The following is an 18004-nucleotide window of genomic DNA, read 5'->3' as shown; positions in this document are numbered from 1 at the left end:
ACTTAAACCGCACATCCCACCAGGGTCCATATTTGTTAAAGCCAAAGCAGCGGCTTTGACCCTCATAAATTAGAGTGTGTATTCGACAACTCTGATGTGCTTTAAAGAGTATTGAATTCCTGTGAGGTGGATGAATTGCATTCCGCTGTCTTGAAAAGAGGGAGGGCTGACACTGTATAGCTTACTCCTCTATCATATTCACTGCCCTTTCCAAGTGTATCACCTCCCCTATCGAATCATAAACCTGTTCCTGAGATACACTGGGCTGAAAATGAAATATGTTTGCAGGTTTGTAAATGTATCATATGCATTTTTCCCAGTGTGTAGAACCAATACTTTAAGTACAATCCAAACATTGCCTTTGGCAGCTGAATATGTGTCGAAGTTTTGCTTCCGTAAGCCACAGAGGATATTTTCATATCTCTCCTAGGCCCTTGCTTTCCCCAGGTCTGTCTATCTCTCTTTCTCTCACTCTCTCCGATTCCCTTGACTTCTGAGAGATATATTGAGGGTATGCTTGGTATCCACACTGCAGTTTATCGGCTGAGAACAGGCCCACAGGCATGGAATCCTGTTTGTCCTTATGTAGATAAATGAATTATTAATATTTTATTGGTTTATCTGAAGTTACAGCTCCTCTTGCATGTGTTGTATTGTTTTCTAATCTTTTTTTGTCTCTCTCTCTGTCCCTTGCTTATTTCGCAGCTAACAAAGCTGACTTTGCAAAGGAAGAACACAACTTGCTCCTCTTGCAGTTGAATGGAAATAAAAGCGACCCTGTGACCTTGGAAGATGAAGCTGTTATTGCCATGGGAACTCTTAATCCTGCTGTCACTCAAGAGCTGCCTAGCAGGTACGATATCCCCGACTTGCCTTTGATAGCTCACCTGTTCTGCATAGTCCCCACTTCAGCAGAGAGAGTGGCTTTTCATGCCGCTGTCTAATCATTTTCTCATTCCTCTAGAGACCGATGCATGCTGGGAACAAGCTCTCGTGGTTGCCCCAGCAGGACATTTGTCTTGACACAGTTTTAGATTGTTCTCTTTAGCAAGAACTTCACTCAACTTATTTTGACATGCTTTGCTTATAAATAACAGACCAGCATTGGAAACTTTATTTATGTTTATGTAGCTTTGAAGAATGTTCTAAAGCAGTTTAGTTTTCATTTTATGTTGGGGTTTTGAGGGGCAACCCAACATTTTATTATTTATTTTTTAATTTTTTTTATTTGTTTATTTTTTACTTTTTTTTTATTATTATTTCATACAAAATGCTGATAAAATCAGAAATGTGTACCTTATTATTACTGCATAAATTAATTTATTTTTTAAACTTGTTTTACAGTATATAAATGTGTACACATTATTTAAGAAGCAGCATTGCATAGGAATTTTGACTTTCATAGTTGCACCTTGAATATAAATATATTTTTATCTATTTAAAAATCTGCCAGAGCAATAAAATAAAAACAAATGATACTCTTGTTAAAGATACTACATTCTCTAAAAAAAGTATTTTTGGTAAATTTACCTTGTTTCATATATATATATATATATATATATATATATATATATATATATATATATATATATATATATATATACAGTATATAGTAAGAATAGGATTTTTTGCAGGTTTTTTTAAGTTGTTTTATTATTATGATTATTATTATTCAAGTGAATTATGTATATACATAAACATTTGTTTTATTTTAATTTTTTTTATTCCCTACAATTAGAACAATCCTCTGACCCACCACTTTGAGTTGAAAACCACTGTTTTACAGAGTATTAAAAGTTAGAGCACTACTTAGAGTACTTTAGAAATGCAATAAAACTGTACTTGTTCATAATCAGACCCTGTCAGCAGTGAAGTGTTTCAAAAGTCTTTTAAATTTTCCATAAAAAGTGCTTTTTATTTCTCCAATGGTTCATGCAACTCTCAGCACATACTGCAGCGCTGTAAGGAAGGGACCGTCTGAAGAGGCAGGTGCCCTATTTAAACAAACCAGTGTCTCCCACTCAGCACCAGTGCTCCAATTATTGCCGATGTTGTGCTACAGTAACTATGCCAACTCAAATGGGCATTTGCATTCAAGTCACAGGTGCTCTTTTGATTGCACAGCTTGTTATTCAAAAAGCTTAGCTGGAGAGAAGGAAGTGCAGAGGCCAGACGGCCTCAGATGGAAGGGCAGCAGCTATTCTGCACCGAGAACCTGAGGAGACCAATCACACATATCTAACAACCTGCCATAGCTCAGCTTTGAAGACAGATTTTTGTCTTTTTATTTTCAGTGACAGTGCTGATGAAACATTGACAAGCTGTGCGATAATTAACTGAAGTAAATTTCCTGTCAGTGTAGAAGTTGATTAGATCTCTTGAAGAAAATTGATAATAGCATCAGGAAATAAATAAATCTCATGTAGCCTACACTTATTCAGAAATAATTCTCATTTAAGGAAATAGGTTATATCAAAGGAAAGAATAATAGTGATCTACCAAAAGTGAAATGGTTATTTAACGTTCAGATACTGAATATGAATGTAGTTAATATTTCAGCAATGAATGGATCTATAAGGACGTGGTTATAATAATAAGCATAGGAAGTTATTAACCTAGGTTGGCTTCCCTCATTTTAAAGAATCCCTGCTGGAAATTTGATTCTTTGTAAGTGTAAGTAAATTATTAATAACTTTAATAACATTACAATATCATTTTTGATATAATATTATGATTAGAAATAAAATGTAGAAATTCATTTACACAACAATTTCACAGTGGATTACACAGTTGAAGAGTCATTCTTGTGGTTACTCCACCCCAAAATGAACATTTAGTCATTTAGTCATTTACCCCCATGTCGTTCCAAACCCGTAAAAGCTTTGTTCATCTTCGGAACACAATTTAAGATATTTTGGATGAAAACCTAGAGGCTTGAGACTGTCCCATAGACTGCCAAGGAAATAACACTGTCAAGGTCCAGTAAAGTATAAAAAACATCTTCGGAATAGTCCATCTGCCATCAGTGTACATTACCGTAACATTATGAATGAACAAGAATACTTTTTTTAAGCAAAGAAAACAAAAATAATGACTTTATTCAACAATTCTTTTGTCAACAGTCTCCTCTGTGTCTCTACATATCAACGTATGCTGCGTATGTTCTTCTGTGTCAGCCGCGCCACAAAGATGTGCTGTTTCTACCTGTATTTAGCTTTGATTTGAAAGAAAACAGATACAGAAGAGCATACCCAGCACACGATGATATGGAGAGATACAGAGGAGACTGTTGACAAAGGAAAAATTGAATAAAGTGGGGGTTTTTTTCACACAAAAAGTGTTCCCGTAGCTTCATATAACCCTGATTGCACATCTGATGGCAGATGGAGTATTCTGAAGACGACTTTCATACCATTTATTGACCTTTACACTGTTATTTACTTGGCAGTAAATGGGGCTAAAATATCTTAAATTGTGTTCCGAGGACGAACAAAGCTTTTATAGGTTCGGAACAACATGGGGTAAGTGATTAATGACAAAATTTTCATTTTGGGGTGGAGTATCCCTTTAACTATACACTGATAAAAATTATTTTGTGTTGATGTAAATACTGCATAAATAGAAATTACATTTCTACATTATCTAATTTAGTTCAGGCAAGAATAACAAAATGAAGTAAATTCTATATTACTACTAAGTAATTTAAGCTTGTAGAAATTAAAGTTTGAAATTATAAGCATATTTTACTTGGAATTGTTTATGTTTACAAGGATTCTTTAAGTAATTATCAAAGTTATCATCCCGTTTTTCCCATCATGTACTGGGGCATGAATAATTAAAAAAGGTAAGGTTTTCGACTTGTATTTACACTGTTTTATAGTTGATTTTGTCATTAGGTTTAGTAACTTACTGTTTTGTGATATCTGGAGTTAATTTTTTTTACTCAAAATGACCCATTTACACTCGAACACTAACCACTGATTGTTATTGTCATTGTGTATGTTTTACCAAGTCTCTGTGTTAATTTGCATGATTATGTTATTGAGTGGACATAGTACCTTCAAAGGATGACAATCTGTCTACTTGCTTACATGTTTGCAAGTGAACCACTTGCTTTAATAGTATGTTTGTTTTCCAGTGCTACATTGTTTGAGTAGCTAAATTTTATAAACTGTAACTGAGGGAAATTTATTTGAGTGTTGCATATTTAAAAAAATAATAATAATTAAGCAGAAATTACTTATCAAACTCCAACTGGCCATGTTAAATGTACTTTTTTTTTTTTTTTGCTGAACATACTAATTTTATCAGGTAGTTGTGCTTTAGCGCTAATGGAAATGTCCATAAAATTATTTGCTAATGTCCTTGTAGAAAATTACCAGTTAATTTTCCTTTTCTTTTCCTTTCTTTTAGTTTCCCCAGTGTACTTGGAATGAACAGTAATGCTCCAGAGCTCTAGATGCTTACTTTGTATTATATTTTATTATATTCTTTGTATTATATTCTTCCCTGTTTCCATAAAGGGGTGAGGGCAAAATCATCCATGACAAAAAAGTGATGGGGACGTGTCCCCTCCGCAAATGTAAGCTAAATGTGGACTACTGTAAATGTGCTATTCTTCACTCTAAATGCTTCATTAATTCCTGTCGTTCAAAGGACACACAAAATGGAAAGTGAAAAAGGTAGCATCTCCCACAGTGTGAGGAGACAGAGGCCTCACCTCAGGCAAACACGCCTGGACACTTCCATTAGCTTGATGATGCGGGAGGGTCAAATGTTTTTTTGTTTTTTTTGTCCTTGTCAAGGTCAGGGACCTGTAAAAATGAATTGTATTCAATCAAAAAGAACAGGGCAAAATTACAGGTGAGTTTTATTGAGGAAGGAAAAATGTTCATTAGAAAGCACAATTCCTTTTTCTGTGAAAAGGCAGGCATGTTTCTGAGAGCTTGTTTATTCATTTAAGAAATGATACATTTCACTAGAGTAATTACCACAACATGGGGTAATTAGGGAGGTGGAATGGTGTCTTGGCAGCAGTCAACCGAAACAACAGACCGAGCCACACTGCCATGCGTGTTACAGGCCTGCCAAAAGCAGGACGTCATGTTGGTACGGTTTCTGCTACAAGAGGGGAAATGAAAGCTGTTCCTCTGGCACGTGTTTACGTTGCAGATCTAATAAGCTCAGTGTGGGAAGTTGCTGAAAATAAATGAATAGCACACATTAGAGATAATGTGGATCGATGTGTTCACACCTGTTTTATGATCTAGATTCATGTTCCAGATTGTGGATTTTGAGCTTTTTAAGTCTTCTTGTTCTTCCTTCTAGAGAGGATTATTCGACATGGCCCAGTGTTCACCCAAGAGCCCAGTGACAGTGTTTTCCCTTTAAGCGCAGAAGACAACAAGATATTTATTAACTGCAAAGCCAAGGGAAGTCCAGCACCACAATATAAGTATGACTGTTTTCCTCAAATGAAAATATAGTTGTTATTTTTTTCTTCTTATTATTATTTATGCCTGGAATAAAAAAAAATAATAATAAGTTGGATTGAAATTTGAACATCATATATTGAAAATTCAGTATTTGTGACAAATTGACATTGACGTTCGATGATTTTAATTACTGTTTAAAACAATATTAAATCATATTTGAATAAACAATTTTATTTTTAACAATAATTTATGACTATTGTTTAATATTCCAGTTAAGCTTTTGACTCAGAAATGTTAAAAACTAGTAATTTTTGTATTAATTTTGAATGCAGTTTTAGTTTTAGTAATTTTAACACTTGCATTTCAGTTATTTGCCAAGGTTACCAACTTTTTTCTTTTAGTTTAGGTTTTTATCTACAATTTATATTTTATTTAAGTTTTATTTAAATTTTTTGTTTTTTTTTGTGATAACTTTGCTGCTTTTGGATTGATTGTAAATTTGATTCTCGGTTTAAATAATGTATTTGAAGTACACATAACATATTTGTATGTTTTTATGCTTCTTGCTTCTATGCTATATTTCTTGCCATCATCATCCCATGCTCACTCCATCTATTTCATATTTAGGTGGAAATTCAACAGGAAAGATCTTGATATTGACTTGGACTACAGCCTTGTTGAGGGAAACCTTTTGATCAATAACCCTCAGGCAACTAAACACAGTGGTGTTTACCAGTGTATAACCACTAATGCATTTGGAACCATCCTGAGCAGAGAGGTTAAAGTGGAGTTTGCATGTAAGTGTTTTGTATTTGTGAACATTAGTAAATGGCACCTGACAGTCTCTTCTGAATTTGATTACTATTACTTTGACTATACCATCTTTATATATGTATCCTTTGGAAGCTTAAATGCATGATATGTAAAATGCACACTATCTTATCTTTCATATATGGTCCATTAGTGGGTAAGATATACTTTCCTCCCTGGATGAAGCAGGCTTTTAAACTAACAACTATATTTTCCTATCTGGAAGATTCCACCAGGAGATGTCCAATGGTGCTATCTAAAATGCAGTCTGTCGTGAAACATTTAATCAACAGATAATTATAACAAAGAAGCACTGCCTCATTCATATTGTGTGTACATATGAAAAAAAAAATGCTTATTCAAAATTTCACATGTAGATTTGTCTTTTCAGGTCTAGAGTTATGCAGGAAATTGTTGAAGGACTAATTTGTGGTACTTCACTTGTAAAATTGACCTTTGCAAAGATGGAATAAGCATTTTCCCAATGATTTACTTCCTCACATAACCATCAGTTCTGAAGTTTTGAAGAATACATTTTTATTTCTTGATTTATAATGAGGAAAGCTTTACATTGTTTTTTTTTTTTTTTTTTTTTTATGATTTTTGTCTTTTTCCTGTTAATGCATTTAGCGAACCCTTTTATCCAAAGCAACTTATATCGCATACAAGATGCAGGGAATCGAAGCCTTTACCAAGCATGTGGTACTTTGCTGATAGCCATATTTTATGACCACATATTTTATTTTTCAAGAGCACATTTTACCTTGGTCTAATCTCTATAAAATAGATCTGACAATATGTAATTAACACAGTTACCCTGACAACTACGACAACAATTTATTTTTTTACCCCACTTGCAAATTCTCACAAAATGTTTATATTTTTGTGTCTTTTTGTGTCTTTTATTTACAAAAATCATTTCACACATTCATATATTCATGAGGCATATTATTTGAATAAACACCAAAGTTTAGCCCAGTCTGGGATGTAATTTTTGCCTGTCCATTCCAGTGCTGTATAGTGGCATTTCTAAAGGTCTCTGCTCTGTGAGTCGTCTGCTGCACGTCTGTACAATGACAGAGCCTTTAATGAAAAGTAATGGCGATCCTATTATTTTGTTTTCGCAGACCTGCAGAATTTCAGTAGCAAGGCCAGAAGTCCAGTATTAGTGAGAGAAGGACAGGCTGTTGTGCTCCTGTGCGGTCCGCCACCCCACTTTGGAGGTACATTTTATTGTATTCTGTATGAATTTGAATGTTATTTATTATGTGCATCAGGGTTTTTTTTATTCTATTCTTTAAAGTTATCAATACTTTTCCACTTTACTTCATATGAATCATAAAAAGCAAGAGTGACAATTGTTCGCAAAATCTGTTGACCTCTTTCCACAACACTTTTTTCTTTTATTTTTAATATATTTAAGCTTTGTGTATAGCCTGTGGTAAGGTGAGGAATTCACTGCAAGTGGCAAACCTTTCTCCATTCTGCTCACTTAGTATGTAGGGTACATGCAGGTTCAGATTTTATCTTAATCATCTCAAATTGTGAGCAAATCAAGTTTTTAAATGACTGGAGCACAATGGGTCACATTATTGCATTCATGCACCAAGCTCTTGGCATTTAGCTTCCCCTCCTCCTTCTTAATGGCACTTGTGCCCTTGTGGTCATTTGGAAAGGTTATTTTCTTAAGCCTTGGCCTTCTGTTGAAAGGTAAAAATGGCATGTGGTGGCTGGTTTAAAGTGGCTTGTCTCTTTATCCCCCGGTCCAGCTGTGCACCTCTTCTGTGTACAGCTGATTAGCAGCCTCTCAAAGAGCCACGCACAGATCCGCCAGAGGTGCAATTTCATGCAACCGCACCGCCGTTCTGTCATTATGCCACCCTCCACCCTGTTTTCTATCTTCCATTCCTCCTTCTCCCACCACCCTTGACTGTTTGCCACACTCTGTAATCCGAGGCTTTCACATGGATAATGCTTCATGGGAATGAATACAATGGCTAGAGACCGCAGCTCAGTCCAATAATTTTTTTAAGGGGGGGGGGGGGGTGAAACCATGGAGGTCTATAATACCTGGGAAGATATATATATATATAGAACCATCTCCTTCTTACCTTTTTATAATCTGAAGAACCTTCTTTAGCCACAAAGAACCTTTTGTGAAACAGAAAGGTTCTTCAGATGTTAATGATTCTTCATAGAACCATTTAGACAAAAAGGAAAAACTGCCTGTAGATTTCAGAAACGGGTTTGCATGAAGCCACACATCTGGGGAAGAGTTCAGAAAAGCATTCTGCTTCATTGAAGGTTCACAAAAGCATGTGGTCTCTGTTACCCTTAATGGAAGAAGTTTGAAACAACCAGGACTCTTCCTGGCCAAACTGAACAATTGATGGAGAAGGGCTTTGGTTTGAGTGGAGACCAAGAACCTGATGGTCACTCTAGTTGAGCTACATGATCATATGTGAAGATGGGAGAAATCTACAGAAGGAGAAACATTACTGCAACACTCCACCGATCTGGGCAGTAAGGCAAGTCATAATCCTCTCTTCGGTCTTCAGACATGAAAACTCATTTAGAATTTGCAAAAAAAATTAACACCTAAAGAACCCACAGACGGTGAGAAACAAGATTCTCTGGTCTGATGAACCTCAATTCCCAGCATCATGTTTGAAGAAACCAGCTCTGTGCAGCACCTGCAGAGTACCATCACAAAAGTAAAGTGTACTGGTAGCAGCCTCATGCTGTGGACTCAAGAAAAGCCCAATGCACCATAATATTGAGATAGCCTTAATGAAAACATAGTACAGAGACATTCAGAACCTCAGGCTGGGCAGCAGGTTCACCTTCCAACAGGACAATGACCCTAAACACACAGCAAGAATGGCTTATAGACAACTCTTTGAATGTCCTTGAGTGGCCCTGCCAGAGCCTGAGCTTTCAACCCAATCAAATATTTCTGGAGAAACCTGAAGAGAGAGAGAGAGAGAGAGAGTGATAGATAGATAGATAGATAGATAGATAGATAGATAGATAGATAGATAGATAGATAGATAGATAGATAGATAGATAGATAGATAGATAGATAGATAGATAGAATTAGAATTAGAATTAGAATTAGAATTAATTATAATTATAAATATTATTATTTAATTCTGTCAAAAAAAAGAATGACTCTAAATTTAATGTGTGTATGTATATAATGTATATATATTACATTTAGTGTGTGTTTGTGTGAATTTCTTCTTTTTTGTTTAAGTAAGGTGCACAATAAGAGGTAATTTTGGTTGATTGCTACTTTAGTATGATTTTGATGTTAAATTACTGTTAGTTGTTTTCTAGACAAGTTGGAACAATGAACTGAACTTTGTGAATTTTAGAGACTGCTCTCCATTACTGCACAGTAACTGCTTCCTAAAGTAAAAATCACCTCTTTTTAATCATAAATAGCCTTGTTCATTTGTCTACTCTGTCACATGGTTTCAGATTATAGTAGCTGTGAATTGGTTTCCTATGAGACCAAAAGCCTTAAGCACAGTGCCCAGTAATGACGAGAGGTCTCTCACCTTGTCACCACTCCATTTATGATGGTTTTAATTCACCTTTTTCTGTCTTGAAGCCAAATGGTTCTTTTTTCTCAGTGCTGTACACTCTTAGATATGCTATTTGAACCTCAAAAATAGCCCTTATCAATCCACTTTTCAGCCATTCTAACCCCCTTTCTGTCCTCTAATAAACGCTGCTTAATTTGATACTTTGATATTTCATTTCATACCACAGACCTGCGGTCTTCCTGTATTCCTGTCTCATTAAGAAAGAGTGAGAGGTGATATGAATGAATAGAAATACAAGAAAAATGATGAAGAGTATTACAAAATTAGCTTATATCACATAAAGACTATGAAAAGCTAAATAATTACATTTAAAACCCATTCATTCGCTTTGTGTTGATTATAAAAAAGTTTGTTGTAAATATATTTTTCTAATTACAATAAGCACAAACTTTACTTCTTCATGTAGATGATTTGAATTCAATATAAATTTTTATAAGGATGTCACAAACCAAAGCGTTGGACATTTTGTGGTGGAAAACTGAAAGTTGTTTTGATGGCTGTTTTAATTGTTTTAACAATATAAGGGTTATTTTAGATAAATATGCCATATGCCAGCATAATTCAAATGCACATATTTTGCCTTTATGAAAATAAATAGGGTGTAGTTTGTCAAAATGAATGATTTAATTATTTATTTTGTTTTAAAACTTGTTCTAGAAATTTTCAATAGCATCAGAATGCTTTTCATGTCACACTATCATCTTACATTGTAATGTTGTGTTTATTTATAATAATAAAGAGTAAATGGAAGATTTTGAGTTGTTTGCAGAGCCAGAATATGCTTTTTTCATGGAACAATATTAGTTTTCAGCTCCTGTTGCTTGTATTGTTTTAACCTTGTTATATATATAAACTTTCCCACAGCTGAGCTCTAACAAGCTGAGAACATACGCATCTAAATTGCATCCACAAATAAATACAAATAAAATAATAAAAAAATAAATAAAGATTTTAAAACCGTTTTCAAATGTTCTATTTCATAATGCATCAAGCTATATACTTAGTAGGGTATGCAGCATGTTGACTATATATCTGAGTTGGTAAAAAATTTACTGTCATCTGACAATTTTCTCCTCAGAAATCAGATACTCCTGGATATTTAATGGCCGCCCCAGCATTGTTGTTGGGGACAACCGACGATTTGTGTCCCAGAGGACTGGAAACTTGTATATTGCGAAAGTTGAGACATCAGACGTGGGCAACTACACGTGCGTGGTGAGGAATGTGATGACCAATACAACCGTCTACAGTTCCCCAACTCCAGTGGTGCTACGTCGGGACGGTGAGTAGCCTGGAGGAACTGCTAACAGTGATGAATCAGTAGATTTCAGCATGACGGTGTTTGCTTTGCTGCAACTCAGAGACGTAGCATTTGTGCAGTCATAGTCTCTGAGCCATGCTCAGCCAACTGTGTGTGTGTGTGTGTGTGTGTGAAAGAGAGAGAGAAGGAGAAAAGATTCTGCATTAAGAAAGAAGACTTCAACCCTCACACACACACATATACCCTGGTAGGCTCAACATCACTAGTCATTAGTTTCTGTTTAATATTCACCCAGACAAGGTATATGAAGTAGGGCGGAGAGGTTTTGAATATCTTGAGTTAATGTGAATATTGAATATTTTTATCTGTGAATAATTTGGGTACTGCTGAACTCTTATTACTTTACTAATTCATATTTCTTACTTTTCTTTGCGTTTGATCTACATTCCCTGCTGAAAATACCATTTTAGGCCAGCATAAATTTACATAATTTTTTAGTTGGTGCAGGTCGACCAGCGTAGCCAAAACCATCATGATCTTTTTGCTAAAGCTGGTTGACTAAGGGAGTCTTTTTGGCAAAGCAATGTCAACAAAACAAGTACCAAAAAAATAAGTTGACACAGGTTTTTTTTTTTTTTTCATTATAATTTTATTAACTTACCTAATGTAAGCACTGTTTGTTATGTTATGCAATATATTTTATATGTTTGATACATCTTTAAATTAATATGTTTTTCATAATATATAAATATATATATATATATATATGTATGTATTTATAATTTGGTCCGTTTTTTTTAATAATTATTCTTTTTGACATTAACATTTAATAACATGTATTGTTGTGCACTGAAATTCAAATGAGAGAGTCAAATGAATGAAAATTAAATGACAAAATATTGTCAAAAGTCTATGAACATTACATATGCTGGTGACCAGCCATTGTCTTTTCAGCAAGGTTTCTTGGCAAGCTGCATGTGTTGTGAACTTGCCTTGTTTGCACATAAAGTGATCTACGTATATACTGTGAAATGAATAGTTATAATAATTTCTGAATTGAAGCGCATTGGTTTTACCCTAAAAGACTAATGCTTGTGTATCCTCATTTTGCAGCTGTGATGGGGGAATATGAGCCAAAGATTGAAGTCCAGTTTGAAAAAATGCTTCACGTTGTCAAAGGATCATCGGTTCGACTGGAGTGTTTCGCTTTAGGAAAGTAGGTCTCTACTTTACTAACAGATGGACTCCTTGCCTCCACAGGGTTGCATTGCAAACTTTGGACTGCCACACTTGGCACATAGTACATCTTAGCAGTTTATTTAAGAGAAATGTCTCAAAATATACAGAATCCTTTACTGAAGTACTAGGAAACAGATGGAGCGGGGAAGGCATTATTTTTAAAAACAGCTGCAGACTGTGATCCAGGGGTGAGACAGGGTTCTGGCCTGGGATTGTCCACAAGTAATGTGTTAAGGGATGCTGGGATACTTTAGGGCTATCAAACACAGAACAGATAGGCTGTCAGGCCATTTATTTTTATGTTTTATTTGTTATTTAGTTATTTACGAATTTAATAAAGCTACCATTCAAATGTTTGTAGTCGGCAAGATGTTTTAATGTTATTGAAAGTATATTATGCTTACTAAAGGTGCATTTGTTTCTTAAAAGTACTTTACTATTGTAGTATTAACTATTTTATTCAAGATTCTTTGGTGAATATAAAGTTTAAAAGAACAGGATTTATTTAAATTAGATCTCCTTTGAAACTGTATACATGTCTTTAGTGTCACTTTTCATCAATTCAATGCTTCCTTGGTAAATAAAAGTCTTTCAAAAAAAATAAAAAATAACTTTCTAATCTAAAACATCTGAATGGATTGTGTATTTAAATATTCATTTAATGAATGGCTAATTACCCTAAACGTTTAATAAACATTAAACATACATGCAAGTGATGGGAGAATACGTCAGACGTGAACTGTTATTATGCAGAAATGGATTGAGTATTATGTTGACTAACTAGTAACATGATGCTTTGATGAATCATGTTAAGCCTCCATAGGTCATCTTTGCACAGTGTGATGCTAATATGGTCTCTTTTCTTGACTTTTCTCAGTCCAGTGCCTTCTATTTCCTGGAAGAGAGCGGATGGAAGCCCATTCCCAGGAAAAATGAAGATAAATCACTCAAATGGTGTCCTAGAGATCCCATATTTCCGTCCAGAGGATTCTGGACTTTATGAATGTGTGGCCGAAAACTCCAAAGGACGTAGTATTGCAAAAGGACGTCTTGTATTTCAAAGTAAGGTCCAATACTGACTTAAGTAGATATAGTCAATGGTCAAAATACTAACTGGATGATAATTAGCCCTTTTTGGAAATATCAAGACAGCTGTGTCCAAAAAACTGTGTGCAGAGTATTTTTCACAGTGTTAAAAGACCTTTCTTTATCTCTCCTATCCACGTAGTGTTTTGCCGGCCATCATGATTCCCGCAGGAAAATCAATAAGAGAAATTTACATTTTTAATGAGTCAGATAACAGATCACATAGCAACCTGTGGTAAATGATAAATAATGAAAGAATAGATTATATTGTCAATTGTCAAGACAAGACTAATTATAATGGCTATAGCAGGCGTTGTTTAGTCTGCCCAGAGAGTCACAATATATGCACTGGTACTCTGCTCTTCTACAAGATAGAATTAATGTGCACAGAGTAACCTCATTTTTGGTGGTTTATAAAACACAATGCTTTCATCATTGTTGCAATTTCAAGAAAGAAAGTTCAGAGAGTAGGATGCAGACCTCTGCATTTGTATTATAGTAGTACATTGCTATCTACACAGATGTGGAACAACTACAGTGGTCACAGACTCTGTATGATGCAAACATGGCTATTGAGTCTGATCTTCACTGGGAGTGCAAGGCTAATGGAAAACCTCAACCGGTTTACCGATGGCTCAAGAATGGACAGTCTTTAGTTTCTCAGGTAATAACACTAACGACCAGAATAACCCCCCACTGCCCATTTTACTAAGTACTGAGACTTAAAATATGCTGATTGTGTCTCAGAGTGTACATGTTGAAATGTTTTAAGTAGAAATATAATATATCTAGGTCATTAGTGGTGACAGTTTTTTTTTTATGCTCAGGACAGAATTCGTGTTGATGGTGGCGGGTTAACCATCTCCAACATGAACCTGATGGATTCTGGGATGTATCAGTGTTTGGCTGAGAATGATAATGGAGTTATATATGCAAGTGCTGAGCTTAAAGTTGTGGGTAAGCATCGTTCCATGTTATAAAAAGAACCCTTCTTTTTTCCACATGAAAATATCAAGGATTTTTAAAATTTTGATTTTCAGACTTGTAAAAGTCTTGGGAATTAATAAAATTTGGTGAACATATGAGCAGTTATGTTCTTCTCTAAATTATAGCTAATAGAGATATAATTGATATCTCTGAGAATACAAATACAATGGAAAACCACTGCAAAAATCTAAATAAAATAGGAATGATTTTGTCCGTATTAGTATTAGTAATCATTAAAGTAGTCGTGCACATAAATTTCATCAACTATTTGGCCGAAAATTAACCGATCATCGTTTCTTTTTTTACTACTAGCTAAAACATGAAATAAACAGAATGTATGTTTAAATAAACAGTACAACTTACTAAAATATATTATGTCTTATGTAATTGCTCAATCAGTGTTTCATCTGCTGAAATATGTCAATAACACAGATTGTAAACATTACACTTACCTCAGGAAATCCATTCAATTTCCATAACTTCATAAGACAACTAAAAAATACACTTTTCGCTAAATATATGCCAAAATCCTTATATTTTATTTAACCTGTGAGTGATATGGTCATTGTTTAATATATGTTTGGATAAATCTATTATGATTTTTTTTATTTTTTTTTATTACAGGCACTGTTTAAATGTTTTTATGTTTCAACAATGAACTGGAGTAGAAACATAATTATATAATCAAAAAGTTGATGCAAAAACATTTGTGCTTTGTCAAATTGTAAACTTTTTTTATTTGAGTGCTGATTATTAAATATACGCAATTTATTCATCATTAAACTTTATTTAAAATTTATTTAAACTTTAATTTTGGTTTCATGTTTATGCTGTTTTTAATTTCAGTGCATCACTAAAAAGTCATGAAAATAAATTAGTCAAATGTGTGGGAACACTGGTATTCTAGAATCACTTATCTGAGCCAAACACCCCAAATCCCTTGTCTTTCAGCCTCTCCTCCAGACTTCTCAAAAAACCCAGTGAAGAAGACCACTCTGATCCGGAGAGGTGGGGAAGCTATCATCGAGTGCCGGCCGCACGCATCCCCCAGAGCTTCCTACACTTGGAGGAGAGGCAATGAGTTCCTAAAAGACAGCAAGAGGTACCTGAACCTTTGGGTTTGTTTGCAATGCAGTAGTGCAGGGTTCTGGTGAAGAGTCTTAAGGCACATTCACACAGGGTACTTTCTTGCATCCATCTGCATGGTTTTTAATAGTATAGTTAAATTTATGCCATAATATCCTTTTTCCAACAAGCAATGTGGATTATGTTTCCATTTATATATGTACTTATAAACACAGGCATTGAAACCTCTGCTTTCCCCATGTTGGGTGAAACAGAGGTTAAATCTACAGTGCACAAGCGTTGTAGGATTTATTCATTAATTAATTAATTTATTTGTAGTGTTTGTAGGTTACATTTAATCAGAGTTAAACGTATTAATATATATATATATATATATATATATATATATATATATATATATATATATATATATATATATGACAAAAAGTTTTGGGGCAGCAAAAGTTTAATTTAATATTGTTATTTTTTTTTTTTTTTTTAATTTTACAATTTAAAATAACTGTTAAAAGCTTCATAGATCTCCAGAAATCATTCTAACATGCTGATTTTGTGTTTTAAAATCGGAGTCTAAATAATGCTGATAAATGGAAAGAAATGGAAGTGCTTCAATGGAATCTAGTTGGGCTCAATTATATGTTTCAGATAAAACCATCAGCTGTGAGGTGGAAAATAATGCAAAATGAACATTACGTACCCCAAAAAATAACAGTTTAACATTTTATAATGAGAATGTTTTTTTCAACTTCCTCTTACTTTCTCTCCCTGAGCAGTCATTATTTGCAAAGCATCAGCCCACTGTGTGATGTTTTTCAATATTATCAATTTTTTTTTTTTTTGTCCATACTGAACACAGTTGCTAAGCCACAGATGTTGCACATTTAAAATCAACAGCATCCTTCCTGATGACACTTTTTACACAAGAGTGAGTGCCTACTGGAACACTAATTAAAACACCCCTGGTTCTGCCTCTGTCCTGTGGGGTTTCAATAGGACAGAATCGTTCTAGCATGGCCATGTCAGAACAGGTGGCAGGAGGGACACGTGTATGATCTCCAGTAATGGATGGGGATGGAGTGATAACCAATGGGAGCTCACTCTGTGCACTGTGGTCCATCTGGACCTGAGAGAGAACACACATGCCATGACTCACTGATGCTGCCCAGGGTCTCCGTGGAGTGATGTAATTATTGGATGAGGGAGAGGGGGAGTGGGATTGTAAGTTAGAGTGAATGGAGGAGATGAGACAAGAGGTGCAAGACTGTATATCAGATACTGTCTATCACAGGGTCAGGGTAAGTCTCAGAGTGTCTGAAATGGAGTGCGAACTTAAAGTACTCCTAACTCCATACTTCACAGTCAACCTGTCCTCCAACCAATATGCTCATATAGGTCGTTTGTCCAAATCACTGAAATACGACCCACACACAGTGCACACAGACTGAAGTAGTTTAAGTCTTTGGTTCTTTTAAGACTCACCAATTCACTATCTCAACAAATTAGAATATGTTGACATGGCAATCAGTTAATCAACTCAAAACACCTGCAAAGGTTTTCTGAGCCTTCAAAATGGTCGCTTCACTAGGCTACACAATCATGGGGAAGACTGCTGATCTGACAGTTGTCCAGAACACAATCGTTGACACCCTTCACAAGGAGGGTAAGCCACAAACATTCATTGCCAAAGAAGTTGGCTGGTCACAGAGTGCTGTATCCAAGCATGTTAACAGGAAGTTGACTGGAAGAAAAAGGTATGGAAGAAAAAAAATGCACAACCAACCGAGAGAACCGCAGCTTCGTGAGGATTGTCAAGCAAAATCGATTCAAGAATTTGAGTGAACTTCACAAGGAATGGACTGAGGCTGGGGTCAAGGCAGTTGTTATGCCACTCCTGAACCACAGATGACGTCAGAGGTGTCTTACCTGGGCTAAGGAGCTGGGCTAAAGAGAAGAAGAACTGTACTGCTGCCCATTATTGTTTCTCCTCTATGCCCTGCCTTTTGAAATGCATCAAGTTTTACAAGACTCATCGGACTGAAAAGTGAAATGTTATGCCCCTTAACATATTGTGATGCCCTGTCCTTCCAGAGCGAAGAGACATGAACATAAAACCCATTATAAACATGATATAAACATGATATCTTGTCGTGTCCTCTTTTGGAAGGACACAAAGTAGTTTTGCTTTCTCAACGGAACAGCGTCACACACTGCAGCCTTGAGTGAGCGGAGGCCAGAGGCCAGCTTGAATGAGCGGAGGCCAGTTTGAGTGAGCAGAGGCGGATGACTTGAGAACAAAGTGGCCGGCGAATTCTATGAAGGAGCATCCGTTTGGCTTGCGGTAACTCTTTTGGAAGGCTAAACAAAGTAGTTTTGCTTTCACAGTGAAACACTCAGCGTCTATATGAAATGGCGGCTGCGGCTAAAATACTGTGATGAGAATAAAAGGTACGCCTTCTTTCTTTGTGTGAACATCTGGGTGGCGTTATGCAAAT

At 35.3% G+C, this 18004-nt stretch overlaps 1 protein-coding gene across 1 annotated transcript in view; it reads left to right on the top strand.

Moving 5' to 3' along the window:
• Positions 1–18004, top strand: part of LOC132151644 (contactin-4-like) — a 101519-nt gene that overhangs the window by 50242 nt on the left and 33273 nt on the right. Inside the window, exons 2-11 of the mRNA XM_059559900.1 lie at positions 706–853; positions 5329–5455; positions 6063–6232; positions 7373–7468; positions 10935–11138; positions 12231–12333; positions 13234–13418; positions 13964–14106; positions 14270–14399; positions 15381–15531. Of these exons, the coding sequence (XP_059415883.1) occupies positions 793–853; positions 5329–5455; positions 6063–6232; positions 7373–7468; positions 10935–11138; positions 12231–12333; positions 13234–13418; positions 13964–14106; positions 14270–14399; positions 15381–15531 (1370 nt within the window). The 5' untranslated portion in view covers positions 706–792. The remainder of the gene's footprint in view (positions 1–705; positions 854–5328; positions 5456–6062; positions 6233–7372; positions 7469–10934; positions 11139–12230; positions 12334–13233; positions 13419–13963; positions 14107–14269; positions 14400–15380; positions 15532–18004) is intronic.

Source organism: Carassius carassius, chromosome 10, assembly GCF_963082965.1.
Source record: "Carassius carassius chromosome 10, fCarCar2.1, whole genome shotgun sequence".
Taxonomy (NCBI): Eukaryota; Metazoa; Chordata; class Actinopteri; order Cypriniformes; family Cyprinidae; genus Carassius; species Carassius carassius.
This window is presented reverse-complemented; position numbering and strand designations above follow the sequence as displayed.